Raw genomic sequence first — 22,536 nt, forward strand, 5'->3', positions numbered from 1 at the left:
ATTCATGAGTAGAGAGAGAATAGGCATCCGGAAGGGGGGTAAGGGGGGCGTGCCCTCCTGGAAAATGAAAGTCAACTAAAAAAATATGTATTTCACACATATAATTTCATTTTAGCCACAATAATATGTGTTAATTATTGCATGAACATAATAAATTCAAATTTAAGCAATGTTTTTTAGGGAACAACACTATTTTTGGGGAAAATTTGTCTTCGTTTGCCCCTCCCCCTGGAAAAAAATACCATCCTTGCCCCTCCCTGGAAAAAATCCTGCAGACGTCCATGAGAAAGAGGGAGTGAATATTTGATTTTTGTTACTTAGCGTTGCTTTTCTGCCACTTCTAGCTAATCACAACAATGAGCGATGACACGAAATTGATGAAGAGACACTCACAAATAGTGCCGCAACCACAGGGGGGCAGGGGGCATTGCCCCCCTCTCCCCCAACCTTGGACGGAAGTCCATTCCAGGGGAAACAAACATTGAAGTAAAGAAACAAGACTAGGTGAATCTACGAATAGCAGGACAAATTGATACTCAAGATGGAATTAGTTTTCACGTATTCCTTGCATTCTTCTTCCAGACGGCCAAGGGCACTTGCAGGGAGCATAAAGGGGCAATTACCCCCATGATTTCAAAGATTATACATGTGGTTAGCACATCGCGCTGCGACGCCAAGGGTCCCAGGTTCGAATCCCGGTCAGGCTTGGTTGTTTGTGAATGTCCATTCATCAATTTCATCACTCATCCCCATCTTCGCAAATTAGCCATGAGGCACAAAACGCGAAGTAAAATAAACTAAATCAAATCAAATCAAATCAAAAATTATACAAATAAAAATACATTTCATAAAATTTTCTTGTTCGCTTCGCTCGCAATCTCTGATATTCTTATAGTCCAAGTTCAGAGCCATAGCTATGGGGTGGCACGAGTCAGCCCTGGGAGCCAAACGATCTATATGGGAAAAAACATGTTAAAGAGAATGCCATGGTGCCCCATAAAATTATTTGCGCCCTATTAAAGCAATTTCTCTCTGTGAAACATAATATGAAATATTAATAAGGCACTGTAATCCAAGAAGCCATTGATCAATCTAAGAATTCCTATTTGTTCATCAGGTGTCAAACACATGTATGTCACCTATAACACTGGTCAACAAGATTTTGCTTATCATTGTTTTGTGATGAATTCTTATAGATTTCGACCCACTAAACACGAATCCGGCAACGATTTTGTCGAAATATCAACATTTTGAAAGATATTAGCATGTTTTGTTCTCTCGCACTGCTCGTTTAGCCACAGCAATATGGGTGTATTTACTCTTACAGCCGCTAGATGGAAGCACAGTTTCTGTTGATTTTAACTCGTGTAAAGGTTTGAAACTCCCCCTTCATGTCTACCCCTCTGTGTGGTTTATATATTTTTTGTGTGTGTTTTTATTGGTGTGTAGTAAATTTGAAGAGTACAAGCGCTCACCTGAATTCCTACTTTGGCCTAGTGGTTGTGTGTTTCAAGGTTGTTTCTTTGCCACCATGTCTACTACTTCAGTCTGAGTGTGTGTTAATCTGCGTTAAGTTCATTTGCTTTGTTATGGAACAGCATGTCAGCGGGTCGGAATTGAAAATTACATGCAATCTCATTCTGTTATGTATGTGGATATTATATTGGGCCCAAGAAAGTTAAACGTGTCATTGTACCAGGGACAAAATTTTGTGAAGCCTATAAAGAGTACTTTGGAATGGCTGTTGGTGATCTGGACAAACCATGAGCTCCACATGTTACGTGTGGTAACTGCAGGTGGACGATGGAAGGTAGTGATTTGGACAGTTCTGGTGACCATGTTACTGATGATGAGGATGGCAAGAAACCTCATTTACTGAACCAGAAAGAGCTAGATGACCTTATTCGAGTAGGTTCGTTTCTCCAAAAGTTGGCAGAAAAGTAGATAGTACCTTTTTCACGAATTACTTCCCGAACGGGTCTTACAAATCCGTCGTATTTAGCGACTTATCTCTGAAGATGGCAACTGTGTCAACACTGCGAAAGTTCCCTTGCTGTGCCAAGTGAAAACGGGCATGGCTCGTGTCTGATGGGCTAACACCACCCCCTGCCACCTTCTTCCCGGCTCATGGTGGAAATGTTACTCGCTGAGACTTCTCAACCCCCTGCACGTGTTTCAACTTGGTTAGGCCAGCTCTTGGGTGGCGCAGACCGCTGCCTCGCCGAGGGTACGAAGCAGCTGGCGAAGCAGTGAGGAGGTTGGGGCGGTTCATATCTAGTCTGTGGTAGGGGCGGTCATCACGTCAGCTTGACCAATTGCAAGATTCGAATCTCCTTGTGTGTAAACTATCAATGTATTAATTTAACAATACTTGGGCTAGGTATGCATTTCTTCTGAGGGTAGTGCACTGGCACTGCGGCTCTCCCCCTTGAGCCGCCGCTGGTCTGTAGTGATGCAAGAGTCTCCCCTTTGAAGTAGGGTGGACTAAGAGACCCATGTTTTAGCAAGTACAAAAAAATGTATTACAAATTTTACACAATTCATCAAAGTGTAGATAACATATAACTATTATTATTTAATTAACTCGATTTTTCTTCCATAACACAACACAATGGTGGTGTTGGATTCTTGTTAGATTCCTTTGTGAGTAAAATTCTTGCATACTGGAAACTAGAGGGAAACATTATGAAGCATGGTTTATGAAGGGCTCTCCCTTAATCAGTTCTGCAGAGAGGCCCAAAGCTGTTGGTACATATTAATCATCTATTGATATTATCGACCTGTAAATATCAAGTAGATACAGTTCCAATTAGCCTAATTATGTTAAACTTTGTCTTTATATTCTTTGGCAATCCGAGAAGGTTATTATCGAAATATTGTTATTTGATGTTGCTCGAAGTTTTTTTTGTTCGTTGGAGTTTCAAGATACCATCCCTTTTCTGTTACTTATCTCTTTTGGGGGACAGGGCAAGTGCCTCTGTGTACCCTGCTATATCTGCCAATGCGACACAATATTGTATTAAAAATTTGCCCTCTCTAGGATTGACTTCGCCCCCCCCCCTCCCCCTACAAAGAATTCCTGGCTACGGGCCTGAAATAGCTGGTATGTTATGACTAGACCTCGGATTTTAGGTTTTTAACCTATTTTTTCCTTTGCAGGTAAATAAGAAATAGCAAGTTATATCGGCGTTTCATAAAGAAACGAAACAACTGACTAAGTTTTATAGTGCCTAAAATAACCTATTTTAGGTTTATGTGCCTAAATTAAACTTTTTTTAAAATTTATTTATTTACTAGGTTTGGTGGCGAAATAATTCAATGACTGGCGTGTTTGAAACATGTTTTCTGTCGATTTCCCTCCCTCCAAGTGTATGATATTTATCAAAGCTTTAAACAATACAAAAATGTCTTACGTCACTGTTACCTGCAGACAGTGGCTACGAAAGGGGACAGTTCCCCCCTACTTTTTACCCCTGCACTATAGACTCTTAGTGCTCAGCCTTGCCTACTAAGATAAAGTGAACTGTCCTTGCCCCCCTCCCCCATTCTCAGTTTTGGCACCCAATTGTCTCTACTGACTGCACAGTCCCAAGTACAAACTTCTGATCTGTGTGGTATTGCTTTTTCGCGTCAGTTTGGTCCTTTTTGGCATTCACGCCTTGCGGAGTAATATTTCAGCATTCAAATTAGCACTACTGACTATGTTTCTGTTGAGAGATATTTTTCAGCACATGAAATGATCCTCACAGACAAAAGGTGGAGTTTGAGTGTGGATAACGCAAAGAGATTTATGGTGGTCACTAGGACCATGATAAAATTCAAGTATAATTCCTGGTTTTCAAGGTGAACTTTCCAAAAATTCAATTTTACAAGCAGATGTTTTCTATATTCCAACCTTACGTATTACCGACTCTCACCCTCCCTTCTACAGAAAAATATTGGCAATATAAAGGGTTTGTATGATTCCAATGTAACAAAAAATTTACCTAATCAACTTCAAGATATATTATTTTGTAATAATCTTCCGTTTGTCAGATAGATTGTTCTGTAAGAGACACTAACAAAGTAAATGGACTGAGAAAATTTTGTTTTATTTTCTGTGTAGCTTTCCTTTTCATCCTCAAAAAAATGAATGAAATAAAAGCTAAACTGAGAGAAACTTGCCTCAGGGCTTTTATAAACATGTATATATTTAATGGGATATGGATTAATAAAAGTTGCAATTTTTCACATCTACGGAGAATAAAATGGAATAGAGAAAACATCCGCTTGTACCTTATTTCTGGTCTTGCCAAAATTCATGAATAATTTTGAGAGCCAATAATCCACGTATAATTCCCGAAATTCCAGGAATTCCAAGTGAGTTGCCACCCTGATATTGTGCAGCAAATTATACATACATAATTCATTTTTGATATCAACAAATAACTTTTTCTAACAGGACAAGTGCAGTATTATAATAATTTGTAGATAATTTTGAAAATGATATAAAGAAATGAAAATTTGTTTAGAAAATTAATATTTTGGTTATTACGATTCTTGTGATATTTTGTTTTTAATGATTCTATCTAATCAGTATTTTTCAGGAATTTTGTACCAAATTAAGTCTTTTTGCAACCTATTTCAGGATTTTTCGAGCCTAATTTAAGGATTTTAGAACCAAATTTAAGGTTTTGAGAACCTATTTTAGGATTTTTAGAACCTATTTTCGGATTTTTAGAGTCTACAACCTTGGTGACAATGAAGTTCGACCAGAAAGGAATACGTGATTAAATGCACAGAGGCATAGGCATGGGTATACCCGCAGAAGTGACGCATGTGTGTAAGAGGAGGCGTGTGAGCAGGCAAGAATCGTGATCCCAGCATGTTGCACCCAAGGTCACGTAAAGAACGAAAACGGGGAACTATACGCGTGACATTGAACTTCGACCAGGCACCAGACCCATACGGAAAATTACAGATAGTGGCGCATTCGACGGAAGCATGACATCACGGACACGATAAGGGAGTCCGCCATATATAAGCGCGTGCTGTGCACCGAGGAACTGCAGTGCATCGTCACCATGGCCAGGGGCAAACCTATTGACAACACCGTGAGGAGAAGAGTGGTGGAGTTGCAACGGGATGGACTCAGTGAACGGGAAATAGGGTGCCAACTGAACTTACCCAAGTCAACCGTCCACTGCATCATCAAACACCACCAAAATACAGGTACTACAGAGCCAGGTAAGGCCCCCGGTCAAAAACTCCTGCTGAGCGTGCGTTACCTACGGATATTTAGGCGCTATATCCAGACCAACAATCATGTTTCTGTGGCCGAATTACGACTGTGGATTCGAGAATGCTTTCACGTTGAAGTGTCAACCAGAACCATTCGCAGTTACCTACAGCGATGCGGTTACCAAGCGTACAAGGCAAAACGTAAACCCTTCCTTTCCATGTTGAACAAAGGCAATCGACTACGGTGGGCACGAATGTACCGGGGATGGACATTTTGGCAGTGGAACAGGGTTTTGTGGACGGACGAATCCATTTTCAATGTTGTGTACGGGAAAATACGGAAAACAGTCATTTGTCGGAAGGAGGAACAGAATGAAGCAAAATGTTATGCACGTCGGGTACAGAAACCTGCGTCAGTGATGGTATGGGAATGCACGACGGCATCTGGGGTTGGCCCACTACACATCTGTGAGGGCATTATGAATGCACACGCCTATACACGCATACTGGAGCGGCATCTGTTCCATAGGCGGCGTCTCATCTTTCAACACGACAATGCCAGGCCTCATACAGCGCGGCTGACAAGAGAATGGTTGACTCGCCATCACGTGCGAACTCTGCCATGGCCACCACCGAGTCCCGACCTCTCGCCCATTGAAAATGTGTGGCGTGTTCTTAAGCGACGTGTGCAACAGAGGGGACCCACGACAGTGGCTGCCCTTATCGCTTGCCTGCAGGAGGAATGGCACCGCATCGATGTGGAATACCTTGAACGACTCGTCCGCAGAATGCCCCGACGCATTGCCACAGTTATTCGCCGACGGGGCAGCGTCACACCATGGTAAACAGGATCCCCTCTAACAGTGGTCGAACTTCAATGTCACGTGTAGATGGACGAAAATGTTTTATTTTGTGTGGACACCATACATTGCTGTTGCAGCGGAAATTTATATTTTCCTTTGTTCCATGTAGCCTGCTGAATAAAATATGTTCAGCATATGCATGTGTTCTCCTTCTTTCACAACACACTCCTATATTTGTGACTGGTTGAACTTCATTGTCACTAAGGTTGTACTTTAGGAACCTAAAAGCACACTTTTTTAGAACCTAAAAATCCGAGGTCGAGTAATGACCGTACACAGTGGCAAAATCAGATCTGTCCAACGATAGGTGTGCGCATGGCGGGGAGGCAAAGGGGCAGTTGCCCCTCCTAATACTCTCACTTAGAAATTTAGTATTACACTTATGTGGTCGCAGAATAAATTTGTCACACATTGAAAATGATTAAGTTATGAATCTGCTGCATGAAATCATGTTTATATGTAAATTAGTCTGAACGACAGAGAAGGAAAATAAAGGGTGAGGGAAACAGATATCATTTGTACCACGGGATTATTTTAATAGTTCTTTTTGGTGGGTCCAGTCAGACACTATTTATGCCCCTGTTTAATACCCATACAATAAAACAGTGAGATTGAATGAAGTTTTTCTTTCTCCAAATGAACTTTCATCAAGAGTTTTGCCCCTGTTAATCAGAGGGTCTGCGCACACCCATGATCTGTCCACAGGAGTGACACCGCAAGGCCTTGCCACTCACGCTGAGCAATGAAAGATAGGGACGCCAAAAATAGAGAGCGACGAAAGATAGGAGGCGACGAGAGATAAGGAAATAATGAAGGATGGGAGTGACAAAAGATAAAGAGGCAACGAAAGATAGGGAGCGAGAAATAGGGGCGACGAAATATAAGAGGTAACCAGATATGGGGGTGTTAAAATATAAGTAAACCATGAAAGATAGGGGTGATGGAAGATAGGAGTGACGATAAACACGGGCAAGGAAGGAGCAATATAGGGCAACGCAGGATGGGGAGCTCAAAAAGAACCTTGGGGATTAAAGGATTTGAGAGGTGACTGCCCTCCACAGAGGACCTGAAGAGTTGCGTGGGGGTGACTTCCGAGGGCCTTATTTCTCTCCCCGGATATTGATAAACAATTCAACTAAAATACAACGAATATTGTGACATTTTCAACATCCTACCTTTCCCAGCGAACACGAAAACTGCATAGGCAATTTGTACAGTAGTTAGGACTGTATTAAATGTGACTGTCGTCCCTGAAAATATTTCGGCCACCACATCGTAGTATATTTTTGAGAATTATGTTTCAAATTCCATATTTCTCACTACTCTATTAGAGAATTTGAATTCTTTTTCAGAAGTGTCATGTCACTGAAATTTGAGATTTTACATCAGCAAACAAACGGCTTCTATACGAGCCGGAAAAAATAATATGGAAGATCATCAAGGTACAGGATTAAGAGAAGAGGGCCAAGAACATTTCCTTGGGATCACGGGCACCGAAATCGAGGGGGGCTTTGGATTCTACTCTGAAATGGGCACATCAACAATATGGAACTATCACTCAGCCGAGTCTTGGGAGCACCCGGCATGTCAGTGCCTTTTCTCTATTTCAGCATTTCTCGTTTCGAATATGGAGTGAATTTAGAAAAGGGCATGGTATATTATGACACTGGGAGAGATTGGAGAAAGAAGCGTAGGAATACTCAGTGCTCGAAGTGAGGGAGGATGCGGGGAGATGGTATCCTCCCAGCTAGTAAACTTTTTGCAAGGCATCCCCCCAGCTGTCTCATTGCTATCATGTTAAAACATAGGATCATCCCCGCAGCTAGACCAAAGCCTCACCAAAATATACTCCCAGCTAGCAATTTCCACTTCAGGGGCTAGGAATACTCTAGTTCTCCTGTTCTGAGTGAGTGTGGGTCAGTCCATCGAGGAATAGGCAACTTCTTTGTTTTCTACACGCTGTAAGCTACTTTTAACATTGTCGATTCTCCTCACTTTATCAACTTCGGAGGTTCCAACATTTGGAATGTTTTGGCTGTCACTTGCATTCGAAAGAGACAAAATAAAGTAGTGCGAAAAAGAACTGATCCCAGTGATTTGTGGGTAAGTGGATGTCTTTGAGCTCACCGATGAGAAAGGAGAGTGGAGAAAAGGAAAACTGGAAGATTCTTTAACTCAAGAAGAATTACAAAAATGTAAGCAGTAACTTTGTTTACAGAACTCTTATATAACATTTATTTATTCATCTTACATACTAGGTGTTTATCCTTTCACCTTTTTCACATGGTTTGTGTGTTAACCCAGCCGGGTGTTGCATGTTACATGACAACAACATTATTTTGATCGTTTTAAGTGTGGGGGATATCTGTTGGTTTAATAAAAGGATATCTACAGTTTATTCTGAGAAGTTTATTGTGCTTCTCACTCGGATTAACTCAAGTGCTACAAAAAAAAAAAAAATATTCAAGAACCAAAACAGTTGAACATCGATAGTGCAGCTTTGCACAGACTACAACCTATGTAGTATATTAACTCTTGATCTCTCATTTATACACTTTATATGTTTATTCACAAAAACACCCTACATATAACCCTGCTTTTTTCCAATGAATAATAAAGAGTATATCATAATAATTACTCACTCATCATATTCATTAAGTTACAATTCCTTCTTAACTTTATACCTGTTTGTGGTTTTGTTAATGTATCTGCAATCATGTCGTCTGTAGCACAGCACTTAAATGTTACTTCACCTTTATAATACAGATCACGTACACATGATATTTTACATCAATATGTTTAGTTCTCAAACTAACCCTTTCATTTTTAATTAGTTTGATATAACTTTGATTATCTTCATTTATGATAATTGGATAATCACATTTTTTATCCATATCATTTGACACATATTTTATCCATTTTGCTTCCTTCATGCTTCTGCAATTGCCACATAAACAGCTTCAGTGGAAGATAATGAAACCTAAGATTGTTTTCTACAAACCCAGCTTATCTTACCTCCCTTATACATAAATACATAACCACTGTTTGATTTTCTAGTTGATACATCCCCAGCCCAATCAGCATCTGCGTAACCTAACAAATAATCATTTTCAAATTCAAATTTGTTTCCTAATTTTAACTTATATGATTGAGTTACCTTTAAATAATGAAAAATTCTTTTTACTTCAATCCAATCAGCTTTAGTAGGACAACTGACCTTCTGACTCAAAATTGACACACTTGGTGATATGCCTGGTCTAGTATTTATACTTATGTACAATAATGCTCCAATAGCTTGTCTGTATTGCTCATTACTTGGTAATGGTTCAGAAGTTTCTGAATATTTAATGTATCCAGGATCCATTGGAATTTTTGATGATTTTGCATCTTCCAATCCAAATTGTTTGATTAACTTCCCTATATAATTACTTTGATGAAGACCATCCTTACTTCTCTCAACTTGAATTCCCAGATAACAACTAATATCACCTAGACAATTAATCTGAAATTTCTTTGACATTAACATTGATACATCATTAATCAAATCAACATTTGTACATGCAACCACAAGATCATCTACATACATTAGAATATAGATCATATTCCCATCAACTAATTTTGTATAAAGACATGGATCTGCCTCACCTCTTTTGAAATCATTGTTAACCAAAAATTCATCAATTTTATTATACCATGATCTTGCGGCTTGTTTTAGCCCATATATGCTTTTCTTCAAGCTGCATACATATTCTTCTTTCCCAGGTTGATGATATCCCTCAGGTTGTTTCATGTATATTTCTTCATCTAAATCACCATACAAAAATGCTGTCTTTACATCAAAATGCTTGACTGCCATATTAATTTGTCCTGCAACTGTTAAAAGAATGCTGAATGTTGCTTGTTTTCCAACTGGTGCAAACACTTGATCATAATCATCACCATAGAATTGTGAATATCCGAGCAACTAGTCTGGCTTTGTAGCAAGTACTTTTCCTTGTGCATCTTCTTTGATGGTATACACCCATTTACTACCAATTACATTTCTTCCATTTACGGGTTGAACTAGTTCACAAGTTTTATTTTCTTTTGATGAGTTCATTTCTTCATTCATTGCCGTCTCCCATTTATCATTATCAGGTCCTGTAACTGACTCTTCAAAAGATGTTGGTAACTTTCTTTCCACAATGACCTTTTGTAGATATCTAGCTGGTAATTGTCCTTTTGTTGTACGAGCAGATTTTCTGATAACAACTGGTGTCCTTTTATTTACTTTGATATCTGTATGTTCATCAGTTTTTGAATCACAAATTAGTTCTGAATCACTCTTCACTTCCTTTTTACCAAAATGGGAATGCATTTCTGGTTCCTCTTCAAGAATGTCCACGGATAATTCACAATCAGTATTATGATTAGAATCAGATTTTTGGATAGGTTTTCAAAGTTGAAATTACATGACTTGAGTTTTCAATAAATTTATAGTCTCTGCTTACGTAAGGGGCCTCCCCGATGGCGCAGTGGTAGCGTCATCGCCTTGTTATCAAGGGGTCCCGGGTTCGATACCCGATGGAGGCACAAGTGGTTCGGATCCCACTTTAAACTGTAGGTCCAGTCCCGATTAGCCTTACTGTGCATAAAGTGGACTTAAAACACCAATTCAATCCAATCTGCTTATGTAAATCTTATCTTAGTAACCTATATCCTTTATATCCTTCATATCCAACTAAGACAAGTTTTGTTCCTTTAACGTCCATCTTGTGTCGATGACTTAGAATCATAGCATATCCAACACTGCCAAACACTTTCACATGACCCATGTATGGTTGCTTTCCATACCATTTTTCATATGGAGTAGTCTCCAATATCTTTGTGGGTAACCTGTTCTGTAAGTAAGTTTCTGTATTTATAGCTTCACCCCAGTACTTCTTATGTATGCCAGCATCAATTATCATGCAACGTGCCATTTCAACTAAACTTCTGTTTTTCCTTTCCACAACGCCATTCTGTTGTGGGGTATATGGTACTGTAGTTTGATGTTCTATTCCTTCCCTTTTGAAAAAATCTTTCAATTGTAATGACATATACTCTCCTCTATTATCAGTCCTGATTACTTTAGGTTTTCTTTTACATTTGTTTTTCACATACTGTACAAATTCCTGTAACTTATCTTCAACTTCACTCTTTTTCTTCATTAGATATAACATAGTAAACCTACTAAAATCATCTATAAATGTAAGTATATATTTGTTTCCACTAGGAGGTTCAATGTCCATCGGACCACATACATCTGAATGCACTATATCTAATAATTCCTTTGATTTTTCAGTTTTCAATTTTGGAAATGATTTACGAGAAATTTTACCTTCAATACATTCCTCACAAATTTTAGTTACATTACATGCATCAATATCAACACCTTTAACTAAATTTCCTTTACCAAGATTTTTAACAATTGTTGCATCTTTGTGTCCTAATCTACGATGCCAAAGATGAATACATTTCCTGTCATTTTCATGACTTACCTTGTGCAATTGATTTACAGATTCTAAATTTGAAATAGTATTCAACTTATATAAATTATTTGTCAGATCTGCTGATGCAACAGCTTTTCCATCTTTACTAATGATACATGTGTTATTGTGAAATTCAACATTTAAACCTTTTTCAGTAAGACGTTTCACCAATAGTAAACTACCATGCAATTCAGGTACATACAACACAGATTTTACTAATATATCTTGTGATTTTAAACTACTTCCATCTGCAAGGTATATTTCATTTGTTATACTTGGATTAAATGTGGCAAAAAATTCCTTGTCACTGGTCATATGACATGTGGCTACAGAATCAATGTACCATTTGTCTTCACCTGTATCTTTTTCACTTGCTTCAAAACACAGAAAATGAACATTATCACAATCAGAACCACTTTCTTCAATGTTACTCACCTGCTTTGCTTTATACACGATTTTCCTTTTATGTGCCTTGTACTTAAAACAATCACGTTTAAAGTGACCTGGCTTTTTACAAAAATAACAGACACTTTTCACATTATCGGATTTCACTTTAAGAGCACTTTCTGAATAAACACCACTTTCAGTTTTGGCTTCCTTTCTTCTCTTATATTCATGTATGAGCTTCCCTTTCACCATTTCTAAAGTTAGGTCTTCTTCCGATCTCGTCTCCAGTTCAGTAATTAGCATCTCGTAACTGTCTGGCAGGCTACACAACAACATTGCTACTTGCAAATGTTCCGCTAAAGTTTCACCAAAAGCTGCAAGTTGATCCACAATATCCAACATTGCATTAATGTGCTGCTCCATGTCGCCATTTTCACTAAGCTGTAAGCGGCACACTTTCTTCAATAAATACACTTTAGTTGTGAGACTTGATTTTTCATGATACCGTTGCAAAGAATCCCAATATCCTTTTGCTGTTTCCTGCTTTCTTACATGCACGACTTGATTGTCTTCCAGCAAAAGTCCAATGGTGGCCCTAGCTTTTCCGACTTTTTTCTTCCATTCCTATTCTGGTTCTTTTGGCTGCACAAATGTCACTACATCCAACAATTCTTCCTTTAAAAGTAGTAACTTCAATTTGTACTTCCACGTTTGATAGTTCCTGTTATTTAACTTCTGTATAGTCGATTTCACTCCATTTTCACAGTCCGTATTCAAAGATGAAGAGCCACACTTCCTCGTTTTCCTTATTACAACTGCATTAGACGTGTTCTCAGTGTTCTGGGCCCATAACCTATGTTGGTTTAATAAAAGAACATCTACAGTTTATTCTGAGAAGTTTATTGTGCTTCTCACTCGGACGAACTTAAGTGCTACAAAAAAAAAAAAAAAATTCAAGAACCAAAACAGTTGAACATCGATAGTGCAGCTTTGCACAGACTACAACCTATGTAGTATATTAACTCTTGATCTCTCGTTTATACACTTTATATGTTTATTGACAAAAACACCCTACAATATCTAGCAACAATAAAAGGGGACCGTGGGCAACAGGCTGAATCTTTGCACCAAGTGGCAAGGAGCATAGTATTGTGTCTCAAATGGAATTAAAATGGTCTATTCTGAAATATTTTTTTTCTTTTTTGTGGAAATTACCAATCAGGTAACATTACTTTTCTGACTTGAACTATTTATCGAACTAGGAAGAAAAACTGACAACGAAACATACATATAAATTTTATTTATTATGATTTTGAGCACATCTTTCATGCAACTGAGAATCTTATTGAAGAACAACATCAAATGTCATCTCCTAGAGGAAATGATCAGCAAAGTGATGTACAGGAGTGTGCCGAGTGTTTCTTTCAGGGGATGGCCCTAAATACTATTTTAGAATTCAGTATTTTGAAATGTTGGACTCAGACACTAGTGACAGCAACCCAAATATCGAAAGAAATCGACGCCTATGCTTGGGATACATCAGAAGAAAGAGCTTGATAAGAAACAGAAGTTCCGTTTTGTTGTCTGTTTTGGAAATAGTGTTTGAGCAGAGAAATAAATTTATCGTATTGAATCTGTTAGATAATTTATGTAGCAGCTAATTGAAGTTTATAGAGTCAAAAGCTTTTGAAAAATCAAGATATATTACATTCAGTTGGGAGCTTTCGGATATAGACGTGATAGCATCAGATAATAAAATGCTCTAGTTGATTAAGCAGGTGCTCCATGGTAAGTGGCTGTGCTGTGTTGTATTTATGCTAGGAGAGGTAAATTCTAAAGGCGGTTCTTAATTATTTTTTCACAGGCGATAGAAAGTAGTGTTAAATGGGAAATGGGTCTACAAGAAGCAACAGCATATATAACAGCACCACATTATCTTTTTAATGGATCCGGGAATATACCCTAATTGAAGCACCTGTTTAATAAAAGGGACAAAGGGATGGCGAGGGAAGAACCAGCATTCTTGAGGAAAATGATTTCATAAGGACTATTTGCACGATTTTCTGGCATTGACGATAGGATACACTGAACTTCTTCATGAGACGTGGTGAGAAATGTTAGAGAGTGACAGCATTCTGGAGTGAGATTGGGAAGAGAATAAGCTGGTGGGGAGAGAGAGAGTGGGGGGAAGAGGGGGTGTATTTGAGGCCCTATCTTTGGAGAAAAAATAATCTACAAATAGAAGGCCCTCTGCAAGTAGTGAGTCATGTTTTACATTGAAAGATTATGTTAGAATTTTGCCTCTGAGTTATTAAGAGATCAAAAACGTTTAGGATTTTTTTTTATTTCGTTAATGGTACCACCGATGTATTCTCTGTATTTTATTATCTTCAGTTGTTTTGAGCGGTAAATCGATAAAGTTGTGAGTTTTCATTAGGGATATTTTTTACAGATAATTTCATCCTCCTTTTGGTTCCTAAGGGCAAGTAAAAGTTCAGAGGCGAACCAAGCAGGAGAATCACACGTTTTAGTTTTTCTGAGTGGCACGTAGTCTTTAATCAATCTTAGACGTTCGTCATCGCAAGGAATGCAGCCTCCCTAGTTCCTAGCTAGTGCTAGGCTGAAAAGCAAACATCCTTTGCGATCTTCTTTTGTCCCTCCCTATTTTAACCAATCATGTAACAGCTTCGTCGTCAAAGGTTCTGCCCCGTAGACACATCTCTGTCGTCGACACTGACTTCCTGTCACTTGCTGCAAGCAGTCCGTGTGCTGGGAGCGTTGTGTGCACAGGGTAGCCTGAAGCAGGAAGGGAATCGAAACTGGAGCAAGGTTGAAAATGTAAAGGTCTAAAATTGACGATTAAAGTGACAGTTAGTGAGTTTAAAACTTCATTGTCCACCGAAATCATGGAGATTACGGAAGTTGAAGTTGTAATTTTGAACACCAAATATAGCATCGAGAAACACTACCATCTAGAAACTTCGAATTTGTTCTGCAAGAAATAGGCTGACTAGTTCAACCGGTTCATCGGAGATTTACTACAAAGGGAGGGAGAGTGAGGTAGGTCATTGTTATGGCAGTTGTGTACAAGAAATCCGTTGGCCTGGACCATACACCACCATAGTTTGATTATGGGGGTCAGAACCCCTACTTTGGATTTAATATTCGTGAAACTAAATACTACCTAATGGCGTGTAAGGTGTAAAACTTGGCCCAAACTGAATCTGAAGCTGCATATTAACAAAGAAATTTATTGTATTTTTCGAATCGTATTTTCTCATGAAAATTAAGTCCAAAGTGGGGGTTCTGACCCCCATAATCCCACAATGGTGGTGTATGGTCCAGGCCGTCGGATTTCTTGTACAGAACTGCCATAACAACCGAATCTGAAGCTGCATATTAACATTTTTTTTAAAATGTTAGTTTTAACAATAGCAGATTGTCAACATCGAACTTTAGTTCGCAGATAAATATTATTGTTACATTCGAGGTGGAAGAATGAGGGATATTCCCAGCAGGGGTCATAACCCCCTTTTTTTGGAAATCTCCATTCCTAAAAACAGAGCGCCAAATGCACATTCCCCTATTGTAAAAAACGTGAGTACATCAATGAGAATATCCCCCTCTGGTTTCAATTGTTTTTGATCTTGGATAATACACAAATAGTGCTCTCTTTTTTTCTGGGGGGATGTTTCAATGCTCCTCAACTTGGTTTGTTGTTGTTTTCATCATAAGAACTACTCAAAATATTGTGGTATGTTCATAAATGATCACCTGTAAAAACCCGTCTGTATGGAGTACCATTGTGCACCACCAGAAAAAAATCACTATAAATATAGAGTAAGATGGGGCAAGACTGTGCAGTTTTTGTTCATTATGTTTTATTGAAGTTATGAATCTATAGTAACATACGGAAAAAGTTACACAAAATGCACTATCCTTTGCCAACATACATTAAATTTCCAAAAGCCCAGCAGAAAACAAACAAAAGCATGGCCATGCAAACGAGCAGTCTTTCCCGCACCATGGGGTAAGACGTCAATCACATTCGGGTAAGAATGCTCATCATACTAACACTTTCTAAACAGAGTCACATTCATTTGAAGGATCTATAAAAAGAAACACACATCACTGAAGAAAGTTACTCTTTCATATGAGAAGCATTTGTTGTGCCATCCTCACATGTGGCAACGTGAATCAAGTCTTCGACTGGGAGATCACGAACTCAAATCACAAATGAAGGTTCCTGTTTCATATGAGGTGCAGTTTTCGTGCCACCATTCATCACATGTGGCACACTGAATCCAATCCTCGACTGGGAGTTCTCTGTACTTCTGATCACAAGCAGGGCAACTGTACTCTATCTTTTGACGATGCCAGCCAGCTTGATACATCTTCTTCAGCAAGGATGTTCGTTTTCATCATCATACCAATAGCAGATGGCAGTTTCCCCAAGGGGCAGGGGGTTAATCAAGTAGCTCTGCTTTAATTCTCTTTTGTGGAAAGATGAATGCAGGAGGAATGAATGAAACTTCCTGAAGCGCTCATATGGCATACAGCAGAGATGGTTTGTCCACTAACAACTTTCTTAACAGATCCTTTCCCCTTCACACTTATCACCTTCGGAGGTTTCCAAGGAACTTTGCTGATACCAGATTCATCCGTATTAAATATACAGCATGGTTGAAATTTATATCTATCCAATCATTACTGCAGATTTGTAAAATATCTGTTCACTTGGAATTTATTGTGCAGTCTTGCCCCACGCTGCAATCGGGAACAAAGCACGTGATGCTGTTGAGCCATTGCACAATGCAATGAAACCAAATACACAGGTGGACTCTGCATCAACACAGCTGCCTCTATGAATCAACATCATGATATTCTCTACATTTACAGTGAAGAAATTCTAATAAAACTTAGTATCAAAATGAATAGTAAACAGCTTAAAATTGTTCTCACTTTCCTCTCTCAGTACAACGAACTACCAGCATGTCTTGACTAACATCCACGGATAGCTTCCATCATGGAAAAGTGACGGTGGAGCAGTGGTGCTAATCATGTATGATTTTCACCTTAAAAAATGGTTCGCAGTCTTCCTCGATGTGCAGTCTTACCCTTCTCTACTCTATACTTATGCATTCAAAGTAAGACTTGTGTGACTAATAAGTAAAATAGTTCATATTATGTTAAAATATGTTAATCTTCATGTGTAATATTTCCGTTTTTGCAAGGATCTGGGTAAATATTTGTTATGCACTCTTAAGCAGTGGTGGCGGGGGGGGGGGGGGGGGGGTTGCCCCTCAGTTTTGGAACCCAATCACCACCACTGCTCTTAAGGGTGGTATAATTTTGGCTGGCTACCATATTACCAAAAATTTGCTTCTAATGTATGTTAGAACAAATAACTCCCCCTCCTCCTCTTCCCCTAAATATGAACTTGAAAAGGTCTTCTTGTTCAGAGAGTTGGAATATTCTTGAAAAATAAGCAGTGGTAATAAAACAGAAATAGAAACATAACTATGGAGATGTAAAAGCTGATAAATTCCATATGAAGCATGTGGTGATGTGCAAGGAACTAGCAAAGTACATTACTTGTGGTGCCATCTATTGGACCAATTCAGTAACATGTGCGTCACATTTGATCATCTTAGGTGGTACACAGGCCAGATTATGGGAATCTCAAATGGCTTGTAATTTAGATTAGCTGAACAACAGATGGCTCGATATTGTAAAAGATGGGTCATGAAAATGCTTGACTACAGGATACATAAGCAAAATCTGGGCAAAACAAACAGTGCATTTTAGCAATTTCAAGTTTCAAACTTACACTTAAAAGGTTTTACATGCCAATGAAGGGATCCTTCCCGAGTCCCTTTCGCTTTGATCACTGCTTTCTTTCTCTGTCTGAAGTGCGAGCACGTCCGTTTAACTGCTCTCAGTCCAAATCTATGAATGCTGCCTCAGTAGCAACCTAAAGAAATGCCACATTGAGGTGCCTGGACATCTTAGTAATACTTTCAGTAACGCTCCATACATAATAGTCCAGAAAATTTAAATCTGAACTATTCGGAGGCCAGAATTCGTTGGACCAAAACATATCCACATTGTTGGAGAGCCAGTTTTGCATTAAAAGGCCCATGAGAGCTGGTGAGTCATCCTGCTGGAAGATATGGCATCCTGGATGCCACAGTTTCTATCCACAGCTTCATTACCATCCTCAGAATTCATAGTGATGACCTTGAATAATAGCTGTTCTCCAATTTTATTCTGCACTCAACATTACTAACTTGCCCATTTCAACTTTCTGCACTTCTTACATACACATATGATATCTTGAGACATCAACAACCAAATACTGCTCGCCTCCCCAGTAACGCAGTGGTAGTATTGTCGCCTTGTAATCAAGGGGTCCCGGGTTTGTTTCCCGGTGGGCTGTGCTTCAAAAAGGTCAAATATGACACAAGTTTCTGAATATCTAAATGGAACCACAAATAATGTACTTTGCTAGTTCCTCCCATACTCTCCAACCCTTGACATCCTCTTTTTACTTTTTCTTGATTCTTGTTTGTAGGATTGAAACATTGGATTTTATCTTTTTGTTGATGGCCACAGTTACATTTTTATTCTGTCCATTAACATTAGCATGAGAAACATAGCAACTTGACTAGGATGCAGTGGATTTGTTCTCCATCTTCAGTCCCCTGGAAGAACACTGCAGAGATTTTTCACATCAGTATGTGTCATTTGTATCCCTAATGCTGCAGCTACACAGAAATTTATGCAGTGGTTAAAGGGTCTTTCTATGTGGCAGCTCATATTCAAATGCAAGGTAGTTTTCCATATAGCAAATAGAACACATGTGACACTGTGTAGTAGAGTATAGTGTGGCATTTGACCACAGCCTATGTTTGTAAGGGAGATAATAAATTCTGACCACTTAACTCTTGCTCTTGATTCATTTTACAAAAGATCAGAACGTTTCAAAGTAGTTGAGCAACCAGTGCTGGAACACACACACTGTTAGATATTATGTGAGTTGTCACCTGGCAATATTGTTTACTCTGTATTCTGGGCAATAGCCTGTGCAGTATTTTGTTTGTTCTATGCTGTGTTATATTAGTGTCATCCCGGGCAGAAAATGTATGAACTGTGAAGATTGTCATGTTTTTTTACTCTGTTTGATTTGATTTGATTTGATTTAGTTTATTTTACTTCGCGTTTTGTGCCTCTTGGCTAATTTGCGAAGATGGGGATGAGTGATGAAATGATGAAATTGATGAATGGACATTCACAAACAACCAAGCCCGACCGGGATTCGAACCCGGGACCCTTGGCGTCGCAGCGCGATGTGCTAACCACTCGGCCACAGGGTCGGGCTGATCTATGGGAACTGGATACCATAGGAATCAAGGACCCCATTTTCAAGAAGTCTGCGGAAGAACACACACTGGCTGTCAAAGAACAATTTTTACAGACACTGACATTCAATGCTGAAGGAAGATATGAAGTATAGTTGCCATGGAAGGAAGATTGTTCGCCTCTCCCCACCAATAAAGAACTAGCAGAAAAACGACTTTGGTCAATTACACAGAAGTTGAAACAAGAACATCTGTTGCAGAGTTACGATGAAGTGCTACAAGAATGGTTGTCCGAGGGAGTAATTGAGGTGGTTCCAGAGGATGAAACAGAGAATTTTGGCCATTACTTACCCCATCGGCATGTAGTGAAAGAGAGCAGTAACACGACAAAAATTAAACCAGTGTTTGACGCTTCTGCTAAAGTAAAAGGACACCCGTCTTTGAACCAATGTTTAGAAGCTGGACTCAACTTGATTGCTCTTATTGCTGATATTTTACTACATTTTCGGAAAGGAAAAATTGGAGTTATAGCAGATATTAAACGAGCTTTTTTACAAATTGCTGTACACCCTAAAGATAGAGACTACCTGAGATTTCTCTGGTGGCACGATATTAATACTGGAACGGTTCAAGAATTCAGACATACTCGTGTACTGTTTGGTGTTACGAGCAGTCCATTTCTGTTGGGTGCTGTTATTGAACATCATTTGGATCAAGCATTGCAGAGTTGTCATTTCGGGAAGGAAGACTTAGCTGATACAGAAGATACTATTTTAAAATTACGAGGTTCCTTTTATGTGGACAATTGTGCCACCAGTGCAGACAATCACAAAAATCTCCATAAATTTATACGAGAATCCCACGCAGTTATGGCTGAAGCAGGTTTTGACCTTAGAGGGTGGGAGTATTCAGTCCCTCAAAGCGTTGATGAAAACATTAGCCCTACTTCAGTGTTAGGACTCAGTTGGAATCCTCAAGCTGATACATTTACAGTTAATTTGGACATTGAAGATGTTGAGCTCAAGACAGTTTCGAAATGTGTGATATTATCTGTAGCACACTGTATATTTGATCCTATAGGTTTTACTTGTCCCGTGGCTCTTTTACCAAAATTGTTACTTCAGCAGACTTGGGCAGAAGGGCTCGGATGGGATGAGCAAGTTATTGAAGAAATGAGAACACAGTTTTTAAACTGGTTACGAGAATTACCTATACTAAGAGAGGTAAGGATACCCAGAAGTTTCATGGGCTGGGATTATGAATCCAATGTTGGCAGTTGTTGAGATCATTATGGTGGGAGGGACCTTATTGGTTGAAAGGCGATCCGTGTGAGTGGCCACCGATGGAGTTTTTTATCAACAAGGAGGAAGTTGGCAGAGAAAAAAGGAATGTGCTACCTTCATCAACGATGCTTAGTATGACAGCTCAAGATGCTGAGTCTAGATGGTATTACAGATATTTCTCTAACTATAACCAAGTGATTAGACTCATTGGATGTATCAAAAGATTTTTGTATAATAGTAGAAATTCACAGAATCATAGATCTGGAGATCTTGGTGTTCGCGAACTTCAGGAAGCAGAAAATGCAGTATTAAGACTAATACAACAAGAAGCATTCCGAGGAAAGGCTGACAAATCCCTTTCCTCTTTGTGCACATATGAGGGCAAGGACAAGATTATTCGTTTGAAAACCAAAATTATTGCCAGAGAAGATACTGAAAATTTCAGGCTTCCTATAGTTCTTCCAGCACAACATCCAGTCGTTAAATTGCTGATGATGTATTGGCACAAGAAAGCATGTCATGCAGGTGTAAACATATTACTAAATATTTTAAGAGAAAACTTCTGGCTCCTTCGTGGTAGAAGAGCTGTACGTTCAGTGCTCGAAACCCTTCCAGCACTATTGACAGCTGATCGAGTTAGAGATGCTAATATATTTGAAGTAATAGGTGTGGACTTTGCAGGACCTGTTTATCTTAAAGATGGCAAAAAGGCATGGATATGCCTTTTTACATGTGCAGTATATAGAGCCATTCACTTAGAGTTAGTTACTTCTCTATCAACTGGGATTTTTATCCAGGCTTTTAGACGATTCGTGTCAAGGAGAGGCAGACCCTCTGTAATCTACAGTGATAATGGTACCAATTTTAGAGGAACTGAGAAAACATTTATGACACTCAATTGGAAGAAAGTTGAAGAATATTCCACAGCTCAGCAAATCCAGTGGAAGTTCATTCCACCCAGTGCAACCTGATGGGGTGGTTTTTGGGAGAGATTGGTTCGTGTCCTGAAGGGTCTGTTGAAAAGAACACTCGGGAAATCAGTTTTGTACTACGAAGAAATGACAACAATCCTCTGTGACTGTGAAGCCATAATTAATTCATGCCCACTTACCTACATGTATGAAAGTGAGACAGAATTAGTTCCTCTATCACCTGCTATGTTCTTACAAGAAATCAGGGAGACAGGTGTACCTGATTGTGACCATGTGGATTCTTCAATGCTCAACAATCGTCTCCGTTACTGTCAGAAGTTGAGACAAGATATCAGGCATCGTTTCAGGAATGAGTATCTTGGACAGTTAATGCAAAAAGCCATACACAGAGCATGTGGGTCTGTCAGGGTATTAGATATTGTGTTGATTGGTTTTGACAATATGAAAAGATATAATTGGCCATTGGGTTGTGTAACTGAGATTCTTCCAGGTAAGGATCAAGTGACAAGATTGGTACGTCTGTAAACTTGCCATGGTGAACTACTTCATCCTGTACAGAGATTGTATCCATTGGAGGTGACTGCAGTGGAGGGTGAAGCAATGAAGAGTTCATTACCTAAGCCACAAACCAAAAAGAAACATCAGAAAGACGTTCTCCCTCCCACTGAAACCAAACCTTGTACCAGACGTAGTGGGAGAGAGATAAAATTACCTAAGAAACTATTATTGTTTGATATGCCAACTCAGGTGGGAGGATGTTAGATATTATGTGAGTTGGGACCTGGCAATATTATTTACTCTGTATTCTGGGCAATAGCCTGTGCAGTATTTTGTTTGTTCTATGCTGTGTTATATTACTGTCATCCCGGGCAGAAAAAGTATGAACTATGAAGATTGTCATGTTTTTTACTCTGTCGTGTACATGTTCTTGAGAAAATAGTCAAAATGATATTAGCAGGGAGTCTCTTTTTTCTCGATCC

The 22,536-nt window shown here is 39.1% G+C and overlaps 2 protein-coding genes across 2 annotated transcripts; both read left to right on the forward strand.

The window, feature by feature from the left end:
- Positions 1-1,803: 1,803 nt before the first annotated feature.
- LOC145981974 (uncharacterized) lies at positions 1,804-20,624 on the forward strand. The gene is made up of 2 exons (XM_083115490.1): positions 1,804-1,908; positions 19,602-20,624. The coding sequence occupies exons 1-2, from the start codon at positions 1,804-1,806 to the stop codon at positions 20,622-20,624; spliced, it is 1,128 nt and encodes a 375-aa protein (XP_082971616.1).
- Positions 20,625-20,683: 59 nt separating this feature from the next.
- Positions 20,684-21,595, forward strand: LOC145981982 (uncharacterized). The gene has a single exon (XM_083115502.1). It carries the CDS (start codon positions 20,684-20,686, stop codon positions 21,593-21,595), a length of 912 nt encoding a protein of 303 aa, XP_082971628.1.
- The last annotated feature ends 941 nt before the right edge of the window (positions 21,596-22,536 follow it).

This window comes from Lepisma saccharinum, chromosome 2 (genome assembly GCF_977018435.1).
Source record: "Lepisma saccharinum chromosome 2, izLepSacc3.1, whole genome shotgun sequence".
NCBI classification, from domain to species: Eukaryota; Metazoa; Arthropoda; class Insecta; order Zygentoma; family Lepismatidae; genus Lepisma; species Lepisma saccharinum.